Source organism: Cynocephalus volans, chromosome 1 (genome assembly GCF_027409185.1).
Source record: "Cynocephalus volans isolate mCynVol1 chromosome 1, mCynVol1.pri, whole genome shotgun sequence".
In the NCBI taxonomy this organism is placed as follows: domain Eukaryota; kingdom Metazoa; phylum Chordata; class Mammalia; order Dermoptera; family Cynocephalidae; genus Cynocephalus; species Cynocephalus volans.
In genome coordinates, this window is record NC_084460.1 from 57671155 (window position 1) to 57691536 (window position 20382).

Here is a 20382-nt window from a genome sequence, read left to right on the forward strand (position 1 = left end):
TATTTAGTAGAATAGTTTGGTTTTCCATTTAAAATGTATCTGTCTCCATTCATTGTGTACATTGGATGTTTTACAAATAATATTTCAAGTCTCTGCTGGTGCTGAACTAGAAAGCAGCTTGATGATTGTGCCTCACGTATCCTACCTGGACCTTCAGTACTCAGAATTTGTCTGCAGGGATGCTGAGCAGGCTGGGAATAGTGCTGACTAGAGGTTTCAGTTGGTTTGTGTCACTTGGGACATCAGAATTGATAGTTCTTATGTTGTGTCTGTGAAGTGAGCCCCTTCTTTCTGGGTCTAGGTCTGATGCTGGGTGCTTTCTCACTCCTGTAGCGATATCAAGAAGGCCCGGCTGCTCCTCAAGTCTGTTCGGGAGACGAACCCTCATCATCCGCCAGCCTGGATTGCGTCAGCCCGCCTGGAAGAAGTCACTGGGAAGCTGCAAGTAGCCCGAAACCTTATTATGAAGGGAACGGAGATGTGCCCCAAGGTGAGGCATGTTGTAGGATGTTTTCCTGAAGGCTGTGTTATTGGTGGCTCCCAAGGACCCAGTATGTTTGTGCCGGGCAGGGTCCTTGCAGGAGTAAACTCAGTCAGAGCCCATCTGTTTGCCTTTTGGTATTGAAAGTACAGATAGTAACCAGGCTAGGACGAGGATGTGAAAGTGGGAAGGGGTTTTTTCTGCTTGTTTTCACATGGAACAAAGGCTGATCCATTAGTTTAATAACAGGATAACCTTAACTAGAAAGAATTGAATCGGTTAGCTCTTCACCCCTCGTAATTGAAGAAACCTAAAGACTAGTGCTAACTTTTAGGAGAGTATTCTGACATTTTTGTTTTTGGAGGTAGAGTGATTAGGCAAGCTTTAAAAAATATTGTGAAGCCCTCTATGTGATGCTCAAATCAAGATAATTGTACATTCAACAATATACAATGTAATTGTATTTCGTGGTGCTTTACCAATTCCTCCCTTATCCCGTCTCACCTCCCCCTTTCCCACCTCTGGTAACGTCAGTTCTTTTCTCTTTTTGAGAGTTCAGCGTATTGTTCTGGTTGTTGTATGTTTGTTTATTTCTTTTTTTTTAAATGTATTTGTTTATTTTTTAGCTCCCACTTATGAGTGAGGACATGCAGTATTTCTCTTTCTGTGCCTGCATTATTTCACTTAACATGATTTTCTCTAAGTTCATCCATGTTACTGTGAATGGCAGAATTCCCTTCTTTTTTATGGCAGAATAGCGTTCCAGAGTGTGGATATGCACATTTTCCTTATTTAGTCATCCGAAGATGGACTCTTGACTACTGTGAATAGATCTGCGATACAAATGCCCATGTATTTTACCATGCAGACTGGGACACTCTTGGTGGTGAATGGGGCCACAGGAATGACTGCCCTGGACATCAGCACAGAGCAGAGCTTCTAGGGCAGACACACAGCCTCTGCTTTGTTCGTGGACTTATCCTGCAGGACAGATTGTGTTTTTTTCACAAAGTAGTATGTGTGTGTCCCCTCAAGCATATGACAGCCACATTCCTGAGTGCTACAGGGGACAGGGAGAGCCCTGGTGCAGGTGTGTTTGAGGCCTGGCTGATTAACTTTCATAAAATCTGGGGGGTACTTGCTGCTCCATCGTGGCTCCCAGTCTGTACATACCCTTACTGCTCTTTTCTTTTGCCCTACAGAGTGAAGATGTCTGGCTGGAAGCAGCCAGATTACAGCCCGGGGATACCGCCAAGGCTGTGGTGGCCCAAGCTGTCCGTCATCTCCCACAGTCTGTTAGGATTTACATCAGAGCAGCAGAGCTGGAAACAGACATTCGTGCAAAGAAGCGGGTTCTACGGAAAGGTGAGCCTCTCTTTGAGGTGCTGTAGGCAAGCAGGTGCCCCTGAGACTGTGGCCTGAAGGACGCACTGTGCTCCCTATTCCTGGTGCCCAGCTCGTGCAGAGCAGCTTCTCTGCTGCTTGGCTCAGGCTTTTGGCAAGAGTCGTTGAAGAATTGGTGACATTTTCCAGGCCTGTACCTGGCTTGAGTTGCCTCTGCCCCTGGACCCTCCATGGGGAGGGACACCGTGGTGGGGGGGGGGGTCCCATCCTGGCTGAGATGCTTGGGTAGAGACTTCATTCCTGCCTTTTTCTGGCTGTGTGACCTTGAATGAGTTGGGCAGTCACTCTGTGGTCCTGGTTTTTCTCGCCTACAGGAAGAGAACAATAGTAGTTCAAAACCTGCTTCTCGGGGCTCTAGAGGGCTGAGTGAGATGGCCTCTCTGAAGGAGTGTGCTGAGCCAGTGCCTGGCACATAGTAGGCCCTTTGTGTGTGTTAGTTGTTTTTTCTACTGTCTGATGTGGTATGATGTGCTCTTGCAGGGGGTAGTGTGCCACTTGGTTTTGAGTCTGAGCCAACTAGGTGGTCACCAGAGCTGCAAACCGAGCTCCTTTGTGCAGCTGTGGAGAGCAGCTCATAATGCCCAAGAGGCAGCATGTGCCGTCAGCCCATGGTCAGATAAGTGAGGGATGGTTTGCCTGCCAGGGAAACCGATTGCTCGGAAGTGCTGCTGAGATAGAGCTTTTGTGGGTGGGTTGTTCATTTTTCATTGCTGTGGAACTCATAAGAGGAACACTATTTATCCCCTCCCCAGAATTATATAGAAGATGCTGCTTTCAAGCTTTGCTCCAGAACAGATGCTAGTCAGAGGGCTGTTCTGGAGCAAACCTGTGCAAGTGGCTTATTCTACCTGGATTTGTAGCATTGGTGAAATAAGGTATATTTTGTGGAGTCAAAGGCTGTTTTCAGTGAGAGGTGCCAGCTGTTGTTTTTTCAGATGTGTATGTGTGTGAGCATTAGGTATGTCGCGTTAGGGCTCCTGGGCCCGTAATCAGGGCCACACAGGCAAGGGTCTCTTTGGGAGAAAACCCTTTATCAGGTAATTTCTGCCCATTCACTGTCTGTGTTTGTTAGAAACCAAGTTTTTTTTTTTTTTTAAAGATGACTGGTAAGGGGATCTTAACCCTTGACTTGGTGTTGTCAGCACCACGCTCACCCAGTGAGCAAGCCGGCCATCCCTATATGGGATCCGAACCCGTGGCCTTGGTGTTATCAGCACCGCACTCTCCTGAGTGAGCCACAGGCCGGCCCTGTTAGAAGCCAAGTTTATGTGTGACCTGTGTTCTCCAGTTCTCCCTGACTGTACAGGCATTCGTGCATATTTATGCACATGTGCATTCAAATGTGTTCCTGTCTGCCAGGTCTGGTTTCTCAATTGCAGCCCAGCTGCCCACTGAGTGCTTAGAGACAGTCACTTATAATGAGTCCAGGAGCAGAAAGTTAGCACCTGTGTTGGTGTGTAGAAATAAATTTATCTGTTTTTCAGCCAGAAAAATAGTTCTTTGATGAAAGGCACTTTAAACTGTGGGTAATTAGCATTATTTATTTGGGAAGCTCTACTGAATTCCCCCTGCCACATTTGATGAATGGTCATGAATATCTTTGTGGCCACTCCCTGTTCACCACCAGATTGTCTGGGCTCATTTCCAGTGGGTTTCGGATTTGGAGAAGGGAGCATGCTTGTGGAGGTCGGGCCTGCGGGGAGAGTAGAGAGATTGTTTCCAGAGTCGTCCTGGCAGAGAAGTTGCGCTGAAGTGGGAAGAACTCGGAATCACCAGCCTGGCCTTTGCTCCTTATCCTGGCCCTGACCTGCCACTTCACTCAGAGTGTTTCCAAAAGCAGCATTCTTTTTCCGGGGTGCTGCCTCATTTAGTTTGGTGAACCCTTAAAAGGCAGCCATTGCTCCAAGGGTCTTTTTTTTTTTTTTTTTTTTTTTTTTTGGTGACTTGCTGGCCAGTGGAACCAAATCCTTGGCTTTGGTGTTACAAGGTGACGATCTAACCAACCGAGCTAATCAGTCAGCATCAAAGGGTCTAATTTTTTATTTTTATTTTTATTTTTATTTTTTTTTTAAAAGATGACCGGTAAGGGGATCTTAACCCTTGACTTGGTGTTGTCAGCACCACGCTCACCCAATGAGCAACCGGCCATCCCTATGTGGGATCCGAACCCGTGGCCTTGGTGTTATCAGCACCACACTCTCCCGAGTGAGCCACAGGCCGGCCCAAAGGGTCTAATTTTTGAAACTGAGGTGACAGCTTCCTCTGTCAGTGGCGCAGGACAGCTGCTCTCACTTGGGCCTGGCTGGATGTGTCTTTGTGCTCTCTGGTCACATGGCTGAGCTGATATCATTGTCCTTTGTTGGGAGAAGAGGAGTTTTGGATGCTGGTTTGAGACCCAAGGAGTCTGAGTGACCTTGATGTGGTGCTTGACCTTTGAGCTTCAGTGTCTTTTCATCTGCAGAAGGGAGGAAGATTTTCAGGGTCAGAAGGTGTTGCGGCCTGTGAGCAGTGTGCCCTGGAGGGGCCAGGCCATTGGCTGCTTTCCTTTGACTACCTCTAAGATGACATAGCTCACCATGATGTGTGTGAAGTGTGTGTGTGAAGTGCTATGTTACTCTGCTAATGGACACAGACGTATGAAAGTGGATTTATGTTTACACCAAAACCACGTGCTCCAGCCCATGAGTGTGGCAGCCTCCAGTGGCCGTCACCAGCGTGTCCCTCTGGGAGCACAGGAACAGCACAGCCCTCGTTCACTGAGTGTCCTCCCTGCATGGTCATGTGGCCACAGGAGGTTGCATCAGCCTCTGTGTGGTCATGTGTTCTCTGCAGTTGTATGTAGTGTTCAGAATACTATTCCCATCTCTAGGCTGACTTCCAGAGCACGTGGTTCTCTTACATACGTTGACCAGCCTCAGTGCTTCCTCTGCTGCTGCTTATAAAGTCAGTCTCCTCTGAGGTGGTCTCAACGCAGTATGATATCTGACCCCTGAGAAGCACCTTGGGAAGTACCCAGTCAGTCAACAGTGTTTTTTTTAGCTGATGGGCACTACAGAGATGTGCTGGCTCTCTCTCAAAAAGTGGAGACAGAGTCCTGGGGTCATTATACCCATCTCTGCATGAAGTTGACTCTACAAGTTCAGTTCCACTGGAATATTCTGTCCTTTATAGACTATATTAACTTGGAGACAGATGCAGGGAGAACAGAAATGCAATCGTGTATCGTTCTCTCTGTGCTGGGTCACCCTGCTGCACATTAGAACTTTCTTCTTCCACTGCTGGACCTTCTGCCATCACCTGGCCTGGTCAGAGGTCTTTACCCAGATGGGTGACCGAGAACAAATCTTTGTTCCCAAAGGGTTGGGCCCATGGTGGTTTTGCTTCTTTTGGCTGCTGTCATTCCCATTAACTTGTACTCTTGGAAACAGAAACACTAAACTGTTAACTCAGGACCTTCTGGCTCTAGGCATAATCTCTCCAGGGTATGGCAGCAACTCAGCCTTGCCTTGAGAGTCAGGGTAGCCTCTCCGGCCAGGGCTGGTGCATGAGGAAGCCTGAGGGATGGTGGAGCATGGTCCTGTGTCCTGGTCGACACATCCTCCCCTAGGACTAGCCCTTCCACCAGCAGGGTTCAAAGAGGTGGAGATGGGACTTGTAGCTGGGGGAGTCACTTGGACATCACTGCCTCTTCCCAGACCTGTGCATTATGGCTGTGCGGGACCCAGCTGTACAGATTGGCTTCTGTTCCCAGCATCTGTTACACCCTGTGAGGTTGAGGCCCAGTGTTTTGGAATGTTTCTTTCAGTGGTGCTCCAGGTGCTCAGGAGGCGCCCGCTGTCCTGCCAGGCCACCACTGCATGATGGGCTTGTGGTAAGGCTGAGTCCTCCGTGAGTCAGTGAATCCATGTAGATCTGTTGACATGTGGGTGGCCGTTGAGAACCTGATCCTTGGTTGGGGGCACTTGGTGCCAGTGTGCTGTGCAGAACCATGCAGTGTAAACCACAGCGCACGTTTTCCTTCCCAGCCCCTTGACCCTAAGGAACTCCCCAGGGACCTAAGTGAGGGTCACGGGAGGGAGGTGGCAGGCAGCTTACCTGCGTGTACCTGCCTTTGCTCCACCTGTCTCTTCTGTGCCATTTTTGCTTGATGTGGGCACCACTGCATCTGCACCACCCGTGGCTTGGTCTGTTAGATGACACCTGGTTTGTGGTGGGCAGCAGGTTGCTCAGTCTGTGCATATCCCTCAGCCCTGCCAGGGCCTAGCAGCCAGCCAGGAGCTGTTTTTCAGCAGGAGAGCATTGCTTTCTTCTGCAGGCCTGGAGCTGGCCTGTCTTTCCAGACATTCCTGGAGGCTGGCACAGTTAGATCAAGTGTTGTTGGATCTGTAGGGTCAAGAGCAGCCTCTTGCTGTGCAACCCGCCCCCTGCCCCCAGGAAGTCTAGGGTACTTGGGAAGTAGGGGAAGGGCACCTTGAGGTGCTGCTATAGGAGCAGCAGCCCCTTCACAGCCCCACTGAGGGCAAGCCCTTGAGGTTTGTGGGGTATCCCTCTGGCCCACTCATCTTGGGCATGTCATGTATGTGCTGCTTCCTGCTGGCCAGGTCCAGGCAGCATAACATTGTTTACTGGGGCCTGGTGTGGAGTGCTACCGAGCAGGCTGCTATCTGGATGGGCCATAGGAGAGGGGAAGGGACATCCCCATAGGCAGCTGCCCTGATGGTGTGCACAGGGTGCTTAGAGAAGGGAATTGTTTCTACTGGTGAGTGGGGCTTAGAGAGAGGCTCAGGGGACCACATCCTGGCTTTGTCCAGCTCCCCAAATGACCCAGTCAGTGCCCTGATTTCATATGAGAAATTTTGTGGTTCTGCACATGCTGCAGCATTAAATCTTAGGTCTGTTTTCAGCAAGGTTGGCCTGTCTGTTTATGAGAAACAAGATCCTTTGGGGGCTGCCCTAGAAGCATTCTTGTTTTCTGACTGTGCCTCAAAACTCGGGCTGGAGTCCCAATTGTGTTCTCTGACTGTGGGGCTCAGAATTTCCCTGGCCGCCAAGGGGCTTTAAGGCCTTCCCTTAATCCTCACACTGCAGAACTCTGTGTTTATCTGCCCTGTATTTTGGGGGTTTTGATAAACGGCATCTGAAGAAAGTGCTGTGCTTCTTAAATGAAAGTTTGGAAGCTGTAGGTTGTTGCAGCTTATTCTGTGAGTCTGTCTCCCTTCCCTGATGTCACTCCTCATCTGTGTGGCTGAACCTTTGTCGTCATCCTCCCCTTCCCTCCCCCTCGGGAGTAGGAAGGGGTTAACACTCAGCCACCCCTAGGTAAGCAACAGCCTGGCAGACATAGATTCCAGGCTTGTTTCTGCTTTCTTTTCCTGTGCTTTTGCTCACTGGCTCAGTTGCTCACTCACAACCTGTCCAGCTGGCCCTTCTTGTAGTATGCATTGTTTTCTAGTATTAATTTTCAACCATGTAGAAGGTAGAGACTGTCCACAGCACTCTGGGCCACCCTCTGCGTAATGGGCACCAGCTGTGTAGTCTCCCCCCTCCCCCATGGGTCATTGTAAAGCACGTCCCAGAGAGTGTACAGATTTCATCGATAGATGTGTATCATGCCACATATAAAATAATGACAATAGTTTCTTAATATTATTAAATGTTCATAGCATTCAAATTTTCTTAGTTATCACATTTACACATATCACGCACTCAGTATGTGCATATGTACATGCACATGCACCCACATGTTGGTTTGAGTCAGGATCTAAACAAACTCAAAACATTGCCGTTTGGCTGATGCATCTTTTCTAGATTCTTTAAAGGAATGAGTCATTTCTCCTATAGATCCTATGCATCTGCATTTCGCTCCTAGCAGGTGTGAGAATGTTTAACACGGGTCCTCTCTCTCCTGGATCCTCTCGTAAACTGGAAGGTAGATCTGGAAGCTCAATCAGAATCAGGTTTGATTTTTTTTTTTTTTTTTTTTTTTTTCAAGAAAGCGTCAGCAACAGTGAAGTTTCAGGAGGTGCATTGGCTGTCACTGCTCCTCTTTTGTGAGGGTGAGGTTGAGCAGCGGCCCCAGTATCCTCACGGAGTTCTGCACAGCCTGTCTGCTCCTGTCCTTAGCAGAGGTGGGAGATGCCGCCTGCCCCCTTATTTCATTAGGGTGGCAGCAGATTGGTGATGTGACAGTTCTGCTACTCTCTCCTTTTGTCGCCAGAATTCCTCTAAAGAGAAGAACTTTCCTGTATCCACTGGTTGGTTAACAGAATAGATGCTTGATTCGTTCTCCTCATTTATCAGTGTTTAGAATAACCACTTGGTTCTCAGGCATTCTCCAGAGTGACTAGTGGTCTTCTCTGGCACTGCTGCCAGCTCTCAGATGTGGCCGTGTTTCTCGGGCTTGAATAGATGCAGTGGTAGTTCTGCTTGGCTCCAGTCTGTCCCACCATTGTCTAGTGGGAGTCCCTTTTAGTTTTCTCTCAAAATCTTTTTTTGAAGTTTCAGGTGTTTTTATTTTAAGGGAAAACACAAAACAGGTTTTTCTGACACTGGTCATTTTTTTCTTCTTAAAAATATTTTTAATAAATTACATAAATGTTAAGCATACAGTTTGGTGTCTTTGCAAGTGCATGCAGCCAGCAACCCACTCTCTACCAAGACAGAGAACATTTCCATCACCCCAGAGAGTTCCCTGGTGCTGCTCAGTCAGTCCTCATATACCACTGTCCCCCTCTGTGGCAATCACGTTCTGATTCCTTTCTCTAAGATCAATTCTGCCTGCTCTCAGACTTGATATGAGTGGAACCATGCAGTGTGAACTCTTTTGGGACTGGTTCTTTTCACTCAGCACGTTTTTGAGGTTTGTCTATGTTGTTGCTCATATCCTGAGTCTGTCGATGTGACCTGAGCAGTCTTTACTGCTTCCTTGTTTTGTGCAACAGGGTGCTCCATGTTTGTCTTGTTGGTGTCTGCTCCAGACCTGAAAGGACCCATACACAGGGCAAGTCTGCAGTCCTGGACTGCCACCAGGGGAGAGTCCATTTCACCCTGCTCACAGTGCTTGTTCATGACATGAGCCTTCTGCTTTTATTTCCCTTTCTGAGAACTGGTTTCTTGTTTGACCTTTCCCAGCCCTTGAGCATGTTCCAAACTCGGTTCGCTTGTGGAAAGCAGCCGTTGAGCTGGAAGAGCCTGAAGATGCCAGGATCATGCTCAGCCGCGCTGTGGAGTGCTGCCCCACCAGTGTGGAGGTGAGTTTGTTGGGCTCAGGGCCAGCCTCGCCCCGCCAGGACCTGAGCCCAGGTGCAGTGTGTGGGAGTGGCACAAGTGCTGCGCTGAGCTCAGCCAGGCTGCAGTTTCTGGGAGCAGCGGGCAGCTTGGAGTGCCAGGGTGCTGCTCTGTGACGTGGCTCTGGGCAGGGTGGTCAGTGGCTTTGGTTAGTCAAATTGCTGATGGAAGTGCAGAGCAGAATCTTCCCTTGTCCCTGACTACCACAGAAAGCTCTGTTGGGCATCCTTTCAGGGGCCGTTCCTTCTAGATCAGCCCAGAGTTTGTAATTGAGAGCTGAAGGGTGGCAAGGGGATAGAAAACATCGCTGTATCTTTCTGCTAGCCCAGCATGAGGTCAGCTCTTTGCCTCAAGGCTAGTGGAATTTCTTTAAGCATTCTAGTTCACAGCATTCTGTGCAGTGATTTTTTTTTTTGCAACTGACCTGTGCAGTGATTTTTTAGTTTTGGTTTTCTGATACATAGTATGTCTTTAATTATCCTAAGGGGTATTGTGAAATTCTCCAAACAAAATTAATCTTATTTACATAAAAATAAATAGAGCCCATGCACATTTTTGGCATGGAATGTTGCAGAATCAACAGTGCTGGGGTATGAGAACTCCAAAAGGCTGAGTACTCAACTGTCCTTTTAGCCCGTGAGGGCAATAACTGTGCTGCTCACCTACTGTCCCAACACTGGGTATCAAGTCTCACACACTGTTTACATTTAACCAGTGTTTAGAACATTTGACCGAGAATCTTATCAACTTTCCATGCTAACCAGTCTCATTAAATAAGTCAGAAGCATAAATAAACTGTTGATCAGGTGAGAAATACTGCTATGAGCATTCTGTGGGCTGTTGCAGTGGTCCCTTAAGAACTTTTAGAAGGAACTTCGTGGAGGTGCTGTGGGCCTGTTGAGGGTGGCTCACCCTCTGACCAAGGGCTTACACAGGGCACTGTCATCTCGGCACACTGTCCTCTTTCTGGTGTCCCCTCTGTATAGCTCTGGCTTGCCCTGGCGAGGCTGGAGACCTATGAAAATGCCCGCAAGGTCTTAAACAAAGCACGTGAGAACATTCCCACAGACCGGCACATATGGATCACGGCTGCCAAGCTGGAGGAAGCCAATGGGAACACGCAGATGGTGGAGAAGATCATCGATCGCGCCATCACCTCTCTGCGGGCCAACGGCGTGGAGATCAACCGTGAGCAGTGGATCCAGGTAGGCTACATTCAGGTGTCATGGTGTCTGCATTAAAAGTGTATGTCCTCCTGGGGGCCAGCCCGTGGCTCACTCGGGAGAGTGTGGTGCTGATAACACTAAGGCCACAGGTTCGGATCCCATATAGGGATGGCCGGTTAGCTTACTGGGTGAGCTTGGTGCTGACAACACCAAGTCAAGGGTTAAGATCCCCTTACCGGTCATCTTTTAAAAAAAAAAAGAAAAAAGTGTATGTCCTCCTGCATGTCCGAGTCTCAAGCAGGGTGAGGCACTAGCTGGATGGCACTGGAGCATTCCCACACTGGCAGGAGGAGGCACTGGTGTGGCCGTGCCCTAAGTGGTCCGGTCACCCACCACTTGTGATTGCTCTGCATAGACTCCAGACCTTGAGCGTGTCTTGGGGTGACTACTGCTGAAGCACTTTCCATGTATGGACATGCATGACTAATACTACTCTGCTAGTAGGAGTAATATGACCTGAAACAGAATGACAGAAAGTCTTATGGCTTCTTTTGTTCTTCCCTGTCTTTGAACTTTTTCTGTAGACTTAAAGCTAGAGAAGTCTCTAAAGATTGTCCAACCCAACTTCTAGGGCTTGGATCCCCTCTACTGCCTTCTTCTGAGGAGTCGCCCACTGCCAGAGCTCTCTGTTGTATGGCTCTACCTGGTGGAGGGCCCTTCTTTATGTGGACCTGCCCTGTAACTCTTCAAAGCTGCATTCTGTTTGGTGGGCCCCTCTGTACTGGAAGGTGGTCCTCTGCTCCCTAGATCTTCCTCCTTTGGTGCCTTCTGCTGCTTCTGTCATGAAGACTGCTCCCTGAACAACCCTAGCTGTCTGTGTCTGAGCCGTGTGCTGCTGCAGCTGTTGTTGGGGGTGCTGTTCCCCCTTGGGCTCTGCTCTCCCCTAGGGATGTTGCATTGGCTTTGATGCTGCTTCACGTACCTAAGTCTCCCCAACCTCCTCTTGCTCAGCTCCTTGGCTTTCTTTCTACATGGGATGCTGTTAAAACCATGTGGGCTCTTTCTGTGCTTTGGCAAATTTGTTCTTGTTTTTTCAAAATGTGAGGTGCAAGGTCTCATGTTATTTGTCTCTCTAGAATTTAACCATCTAGGTTCAACTGCTTTATTTCTTTAGTCTTTTTTTAACTGTGTTGCTTTTTTTTTTTTTTTGCTTTCCATTCCATTGCGTAGATCCAGGTTCCCAGCTGGTCTTATCATCCTTCTGCCTGAAGGACTCTAATTTCTTTTTTTTCTTTTTTTTTTTTTTTTTAAAGTTGACCGGTAAGGGGATCTTAACCCTTGACTTGGTGTGGTCAGCACCACGCTCACCCAGTGAGCGAACCGGCCATCCGTATATGGGATCCGAACCCGGGGCCTTGGTGTTATCAGCACCGCACTCTCCCGAGTGAGCCACGGGCCGGCCCCAGGACTCTAATTTCTTACAGTGCAGGTCTGCTGATATAAATTCTTTTAGCTCTTATGTCTTAAATAGTCTTTGTTTTATCTTTGTGTGTGTGTGTATGGTTTTTTTTTTTTTTTTGGTTGTTGGCTTGTACCTAGATCCAGACTCATGATCTTGGTGTTACCAGCGTCTCACTCTCCCAAATGAGCTAACTGGCCAGCTCTTGTCTTTGTTTTTGAGGGGTATTTTCACTGGATACAGAGTTCTAGGTTGATGGTCCCTTTGAGTAAGTTGAAGATACTGTTCACTGTCTTCTTGTGTGAGTTATTTCCAGCAGGCATAATCTTTGTTTTTGTTCCTCTGTACGTAGTGTGTCTTATCTCTTTTTTTCTTAATTTATGGCTATATTTACGATTTTTTTGTCATTAATTTTGAGTAGTTTGTGATATGATGCCTTGGTGTAGTTTTCTTCATGTGTCTTGTTTGGTGTTCCTTGAGCTTCTTGGATTTGTGGGTTTATAGATTTCATCAAATCAGGAAAATTTCTGGCCATTGTTTCTTCAAATATCACCCCCCCCACTATCCCCACCCCAATTTCAGAGAGGGCCATTGGCCACATGTTCATTAGGCCACTTGAAGCTATCCCACAGTTTGCTCGTGTGCTGCTCATTTCTTAAATAATTCTTTCTCTTTCATTTTTGACAGTTAAGCTCTAATTAACATTTCATAAAACTCACCCATTTAAAGTGCACAGTGCAGTGGCTTTTAGTGTGTCCAGAGTCCTGCTGCCATCACTACCACCACAGTCTTGGAACTTCCTCATCACCCCAAAAGGAATCCTCTACCCATTAGCCGTCACTCCCCTAGCCCTAAGCAGCCTTTTTTTTTTTCTTCTTCTTCATAAACTTGCTTTTCTTTTCTTCTTCTTTTTTTTTCCTAATAGGAAGTCCATAGATAGTCTAAAATAGAAAGTTTTATTTTATTTTATTTATTTATTTTTTTAAATTTTATTTTGTCGATATACATTGTGGCTGATTATTGTTGCCCCTCACCAAAACCTCCTTCCCTCCTCCCTCCCCCCTCCCCCCCACCAGTGTCCCCTCTGTTTGCTTGTCGTATCAACTTCAAGTAATTGTAGTTGTTATATCTTCTTCCCCCCCGGTTTTTTTTTTTTTTGTGTGTGTGTGTGTGTGAATTTATATATTAATTTTTAGCTCCCACCAATAAGAGAACATGTGGTATTTCTCTTTCTGTGCCTGACTCGTTTCACTTAATATAATTCTCTCAAGGTCCATCCATGTTGCAAATGGCAGTATTTCATTCGTTTTTATAGCTGAGTAGTATTCCATTGTGTAGATATACCACATTTTCCGTATCCACTCATCCGATGATGGGCATTTGGGCTGGTTCCAACTCTTGGCTATTGTAAAGAGTGCTGCGATGAACATTGGGGAACAGGTATACCTTCGACTTGATGATTTCCATTCCTCTGGGTATATTCCCAGCAGTGGAATAGCTGGGTCGTATGGTAGATCTATCTGCAATTGTTTGAGGAACCTCCATACCATTTTCCATAGAGGCTGCACCATTTTGCAGTCCCACCAACAATGTATGAGAGTTCCTTTTTCTCCACAACCTCGCCAGCATTTATCATTCAGAGTCTTTTGGATTTTAGCCATCCTAACTGGGGTTAGATGGTATCTCAGTGTGGTTTTGATTTGATAAACTTGCTTTTCTACTTTCTTTATACTGTTCTTTTTCTGGACATTATATATGTGGAATCATACAACACATGGTCTTTTCTGAGCAGCTTTTGCATAACAAGTTTTCAAGGTTTATCCATGTTGTAGCATGATGTATTGAAATCCTTTGGCTACTTTTAAATTGGGTTGTCTCTTAATTATTGTCTATGTACTATTATTGTCTATTGTTTTATTATTGTGCTGTATTGAGTTGTAAGAGTTCTTTATAAATATTCTGGATATGTCACTTATTAAATATATTATTTGCAACTACTTGCTCACATTCTGTGGGTTGTCTTTTCACTTTCTTGATTGTATTGTGTGTACCACAAATGTTTTTAATTTTGTATATCAAAACTATGTGTCCAGTTTATTTTTTTTTGCTGATCGTGCTTTAAGATTTAAGTCATTAAAATTTACTCCTATGTTTTCTAAGCGTTTTATTGTTTCAGCTCTTACCTTCACGTCTGCGATTCACTTTTAGTAATTCTCACATGTGGTGTGAGGCAAGAGTTCACTCTCGTTCCTTTGTGTGTGTGTGTGTGTATCCAGTTGTGGCAGCACCTCTCTTCTTTTCCCTCACTGAATGGTCTTGGCGCCCTTGTTTTGAGAATCAGTGATCATAAATATAGGGGTTTACTTCTCGACCCTCAATTCTATTCCATTTATCTATATGTCTGTCTTTATGCCAGCACCACACTATTCTGATTACTGTAGCTGCAGTAATTTTGAAATGGGAAGTGGGAGTCCTACTTTGTTCTTTTCAAGATTGTTTTGGGTATACCTGGTTTTTTTGTGTTTTTGTATGAATTTTGGGAAACTTAGTATAGTTAGTTTCTGCAAAAAATCCAGCTGGAATTTTGATAGAAATTGCATTGAATTTGTTGATCCATTTGGGGAATATTGTCATCTTAACAATATTAAATCTTCTGATCCATGAACATGGGATGTCTTTCTATTTCTTTAGGTCTTTAGTTTTTTTTAGCAGTGTTTTAGTGTACAATTCTTGAGTTTACTTTGTTAGATTTGTTTCTCAGTATTTTTGTTATTTTTGATGTATTGTAAGTGGAATTGTTTTCTTAATTTTATTTTCAGGTTGTTAATTATTAGCATATAGATGTAGTTGATTTTTGTGTATTGCTCTAGTCCTGTGACCTCGCTGAACTTGTTTATTAGTTCTAATTGTTTTTTAGTGGATTCCTTAGGATTTTCTATGTACAAAATCATGTCATCTGGAAATATAGTTGCACCTCTTCTTTCCCAGTCTGATGCCTTTCATTTCTGGTCTAATTGCCCTAGTTAGAAACTCCAGTATGACATTGAATACAAGTGGTGAGAACTAACGTCTTTGTCTTATTCCTGATCTTAGCAGAAAAGGTTAATCTTTCCCATTGAGTATGATGTTAGCTCATACAGCTTAATTGTGCTCTGTTCATGTTTAAAAACTTTTCTTTTTTCTCTTAGTTTCATTTTGGGATAGTTTCTATTATTTTGTCTTCAAGTTCACTAATCTTTTCTTCTGCAGTGTCTGACCTAACCTTTATCTCATCCAGTATACTTTTCGTCTCAGATTTTTTAGTTTTCATTTCCAGAAATTTCTTGCATTTCTCTCCTTAACTTTTTGAACACATGGAGTACACTTATCATAATTGTTTTAATGTCCGTATCTACTAATTCTAACATGGGTGTCACTTTTGGGTTGATTTTGATAGATTTTCCTTTTCTTGTTATAGGTTGTATTTTCTTATTTCTTTGAATGCCTGGTATCTTTGGTTTGTTGCCAGACATTGTAAATGTTACCTTGTTGGGTGCCAGATAGTTTTGCATTCTTGTAACTATTCTAGAGCTTTGTGTCGAAATGCAGATAAGTCACCTGGAGATACTTGGATCCTTTGTGTCTTGATTTTATGCTTTCTGAGACAAGACCAAGCAATATTCAGTCTAGGGCTGATTCTACCCAGTGCCTCGTGACTCTTGGTGTTGTCCAGTCTGGCTGGTGAGAGTAGGCACTGCTCTGGGTCCCATGTGTGCTCCACGGGCTGCTTCCACTGGTCCTCTCAGACAGTTCTTTCTGAACACTCACGCACTGATCAGGCTCAGTGAAGACTTGTGGGACCCTCTGCAGTGCACATCTTTAGGGTTCTGCCTCTGTGCTTTGCTCTCTGCTCTTCTTCTTGGTCTCCTTGGGCTCCCCACCATCTCTGCTCAGGGAGTCCCCTGGTCTCCTCCTGGGCTCATCCCTCACTAGGGCCTGGATACTCCCCAGGCAGTGAGCTGGGGCACCGTGGGACTCACCTCAGCCATCTCCTGTGTCTCAGTCATGCTGCGTTTTGTTACTGGATGTGCAGTGTCTTGACAACCACCGTTTTGTCTGTTATGTCCAGGTTTTCTGGCTGTTCCAGGAGGGAGGGCCTTGGCTGGCAGTGTTTTCTCTATCCTCTGAGAGCTTTTGGAGACTGATTTTGCACTTCAGAGGGCTCACTATGCCAGCTCTCTGAGCATCCTGTGGATCCTCATATGAACCCTGGTGGCTGAGGTATACAGAGCAGAGGGAGGGCCCAGTATACCCTGAAAGTGCCCCTCCGAGTTGACCCCCATTCTTACGTCCCCTTCTGGGTGCTCTTGCTTGGCCAGTAGGCAGTCCCATCTGTTCTGCAGTCTGTAGTATCCATCTTGTTGAGAAGAGTGCTGTATCCTCCTGCAGACTCTGGCGCTGAGAGCCGGACCCTTCACTGAGAAGCACCAGAGTGCAGAAAAACAGTATGAGCTAGCACTGTGTTCATTTTAATCTTTCCTCAGAGTTCATCTGCTCCTACTAGCATATGCCAGAATGTTATAGAGGAATCTGGATACACATCAGTATTACATTCAGTTCTTTTGAGGTTGTTGTATAAGTTTCTCATAGCATCCCGCAAAGAGCATGATGCCTTTCAGGTGTTTTGTTTCCTAAGCAAGTCACCGTTTTTTGTTTTTTTTTTTTTTGGTGGCTGGCTGATAAGGGGATCTGAACCCTTGACCTTGGTGTTATCAGCACCAGCTCTACTGAGGTAGCTAACCGCCCAGCCCACGGATTACCATTTGTTGATCACCTGCTGTGTGCCACGCTGTCTCTGTCTGCATGTTTTCTTACTGTGATGCCTGGTCCTTGCCTTTGCACTCCCTCACCTCCCATCACTCCTGGAACCTGCCACGCTGTGGAAAACTGTTCTCAGAAGCCTTGGCTGCTGCCGCCGGACTCAAGGTCTGTGGCATGTAAACCCTTGCACTCTGCTTTCCTTTCATCTCGCTGGTCTCCTGTCCCTTTTCTTTGCTGGTTTTCCTTTTCTTCTCAAATTCTAGATAAATGCTGACAGCTTGTCCCTTAGCCCCATTTCTAGACTTTTCTGTGCTTGCCCCACTGCTTGGAGTGGTGTCTGCGTGCCAGGAACCTCCAAATGTGTACTGTGCCCGGGGCGGTACCCGCAGGCTCAACTGTGCACACCTGCCTCCCTGCATCCCCAGGGCATGTGGCAGCACTGTAGCACCTCATGTCTAAATGCCCACAAAACCAGCTGGTCTGCAGGTGGTACCCCCTTCGTGCCTCAGGAGCATCATTGGCTCCTTTCTCTCACACATATCTGTTCACGCACAGTGCAGCTTTATGTAGAGCCTGAGTGACTGTTCTGTCATGAGCTGACCACCACCCTGCCCTGCACAGGCAGTGTCTCCTGATGTGTTTCCTGCTGACGCTGCATGTGGCGGCTGAGAAAGTCTCATCCAGTCACTTGTTCTGCAGCCTAAATCCCTGCCTACCTGTTTGCGGGCCCCAAGGGTCAGGGCTCGGAGTTGTCACTCCCTGATGTGTCCCCATTTGTCTTTCTATTTTTTTTTTTTTTTTTTTTTGGCAGCTTGCCAGTCTGGGATCTGAGCCCACATGTCCTCCTTACCACCGGCCTCTTCGCTGTGCCATCCAGGCCTTTGTTCTTGCTTCTGCTCCCTGCCTGGGAAGCTTTTCTCATGCTTGCAGGGCCCTGTGCTCTGCTTGCTCCTTTTATGAGGCCTGCTCCATGCCCTGACCTTCTCCATGTGTGTGTGCACACCTGCACCTGGTTGCTGTAATGGGCTCATCCATGTCATCATGGTGGGGCTGGCTCCCACTCTTTCCCATTTGCAAGCAGTGCTGTGAGTGTCCTAGCACATATATCGTTTTGCACACATGGGAGCATATTTGTAAGATGAACTCCTTAAAGTGGAATTTCTGGGTCAAAGATGTGCATGTTTCACTTGGATGGAGTGAGATTGCTTTCCGTAGAGGCCGGGGCTTATGTGCTGCTCTTTGGCAGTGTGATGTCCATTCCCATCTTTACCAATGAGCAAGTTAGCACACGTTTAGATGTTTAATTACATCTTAAAGATAAGAATGGCTTTTAACTTCTCTTCAGATGTTTAAAAGTTGTTTATATTTTTGTTTTCTGTGGACTGTGTGTTTATGTTCTTTGCAGTGTTTTTCTGCTGGGTCACTGGTTTCTTTGCTTGTTGATGTGTGAGAGACTTCTTTTACTCCCTCATACCTTCAGCCACACATTTCAACATCTCATGCTATAGAACTTCGTGTGGCTTCTCTCTGCACATCCTGAAATTTGCTTTTCTAGTGTTAGAAGTATGTTCCTAAAGTCAGGAATACTTTCCTGCTGTTCGGCCTGCCTGATGGAATGCCCTTGTGATTGGTCAACTGTGTTTCTGTCTCATATCCTGTGCACCAGGCTCCCCTGACCACAGGTCTGTCTTTCTGGGCCAGAGTGTTTCCTTCTTTGGTTAATTTCAAGTCCTGAATTCCAGCCCAACACATAAAGGTGTTTGCAAACTTGTCTTTTATGGCTATTTCTTTAGCATGGGAACCTCGTGAAACCACTGAGTGGCCTAATGTATCCTTATACCCAGCAGGTGTTTATTTGAGGTTTGTTGGGTCAACGGATGGGACTCATTCAGTAACTGGTATTGTTGAGCACTTGTGTACTGGGTGGCAGGGATGGATGGGCGCAGTGGTAGACAGGACAGGCACAGCTGGGAGAGCTGTGTGGGGTGCCCAAGCCTGCTCTGCTGCAGCACTATCCAGGAATAGCGTGCTCCCTGTCAGGTGCCTGCAGCTCTGCAGCTCTCAACATTCAAACAACTGAATTTTTGTGTCCCTCTTTCAGGATGCTGAGGAGTGTGACAGGGCGGGGAGCGTGGCCACCTGCCAGGCGGTCATGCGTGCTGTGATTGGTATCGGGATCGAGGAGGAGGATCGGAAGCACACCTGGATGGAAGACGCTGACAGTGTGAGTCTGGCTACATGGGCATTTGTCCCTGACGTGGAATCTTTGTGGGGAGCAGCAGGCATCTTAGACTAGTAGGCTGTTTTGAAAATCTTTGTGTGTGTGTGTGTGTGTGTGTGTGTGTGTGTGTGTGTGTGTGTGTGTGTGTGTGTGTGTGTGTGTGTGTGTGTGTGTGGTGGCTGGCTGGTAATGGGATCTGAACCCTCGACCTTGGTGTTATTGCACCATGCTCTAACAACTGAGCTAACTGGCCAGCCCTTACAAACTTATTAATACACTTATTTTAAATGTAGTTGCAGTCATCAGGAATATAGAGTTTTCTGTTAACCTCAGTTTAAGTGAAAAGCTGATGTTTTGAGTCCAAGCTTACATGGGGAGTGGTCAGCCTGGAGCTAGGTGTGGTTGGACTGCAGCTTTCTTAGTTGTTGATGTCTAGGACATCTGGGTTGTCTCTTATTCCCTGGTTTCTACTATAAATTGCATTTCAGAAAACATTTTGCATATAAAGCTTTTGTCTTTTTTGGGATTATTTCCTTAGAATAGGTTTCCAGAAAAAAGATTATGTGCCAAAATCGATGAACATGTTTAAGGTATTTAATACAGATGTGGTCTTCTCTCTCTCCCTCTCTTTTTTTTTTTTAAAAGATGACTGGTAAGGGGATCTTAACCCTTGACTTCGTGTTGTCATCCTCTCCCAAGTGAGCTAACCAGCCATCCCTATATAGGGATCTGAACCCATGGCCTAGGTGTTATCAGCACCACATTTTGCCAAATGAGCCACAGGCTGGCCCTTGAAATAAAAATTAATTTCAGATGCACAGGAATTCTTACGCTGTGCAATTCACCCAGATTGCCCATATTACCCATTTTACTGCTACTGCGCTCTCTTCGCATGCCTGCCCCTCATTGTTTTTTCCTGAACCCATTTGGGAGTAAGCTGCAGATGAGATGCCCCTTTACCTGTGAATACTTTGGTGTGTGTTTCTTTAAAGAGGACATTCTTTTAGAACTGGCTGGTTAGTTCAGTTGGTTAGAGTGTGGCCTTGTAACACCAAGGTCACAGGTTCAGATCCTGTACTGGTGAGCTGCCAAAATATAAATTAAAACAAAGAGGACAATCTCTTATACAGCCATAGCACAGTTATCAAAATCAGGAAGCTAATGGTGGTATGGTACTACTATGTAATTTTCAGACATTATTCAAATCTTACCAGTTGTCTCCGTGTCCTTTTAGCAAAGGAAAAGAACCACTATGTTCTGTTTAGCAGCTGCGCAGGGTCACCTCCTCAGGTTGGTCTGGAGGAGAGCTTTGATCTGTTTTGTTTTTCGTTGACTCTGAATTTTTTTTTTTTTTTTTTTTTTTTGTCGTTTTTTCGTGACCGGCACTCAGCCAGTGAGTGCACCGGTCAGTCCTATATAGGATCCGAACCCGCGGCGGGAGCGTCGCCGTGCTCCCAGCGCAGCACTCTACCAAGTGCACTGCGGGATCAGCCCGACTCTGAATTTTTTGAAGACAACAGGACAGTAAATTTGTAGAATCCTCTTTGGTCTGGATCTCTGTGAT

General features: G+C 46.2%; 1 protein-coding gene across 1 annotated transcript in view; it reads left to right on the forward strand.

Moving 5' to 3' along the window:
- PRPF6 (pre-mRNA processing factor 6) overlaps window positions 1-20382 on the forward strand; it is a 42208-nt gene that overhangs the window by 9664 nt on the left and 12162 nt on the right. The window contains exons 8-12 of the mRNA XM_063093247.1: window positions 334-490; window positions 1684-1846; window positions 9017-9135; window positions 10159-10377; window positions 18699-18821. Of these exons, the coding sequence (XP_062949317.1) occupies window positions 334-490; window positions 1684-1846; window positions 9017-9135; window positions 10159-10377; window positions 18699-18821 (781 nt within the window). The remainder of the gene's footprint in view (window positions 1-333; window positions 491-1683; window positions 1847-9016; window positions 9136-10158; window positions 10378-18698; window positions 18822-20382) is intronic.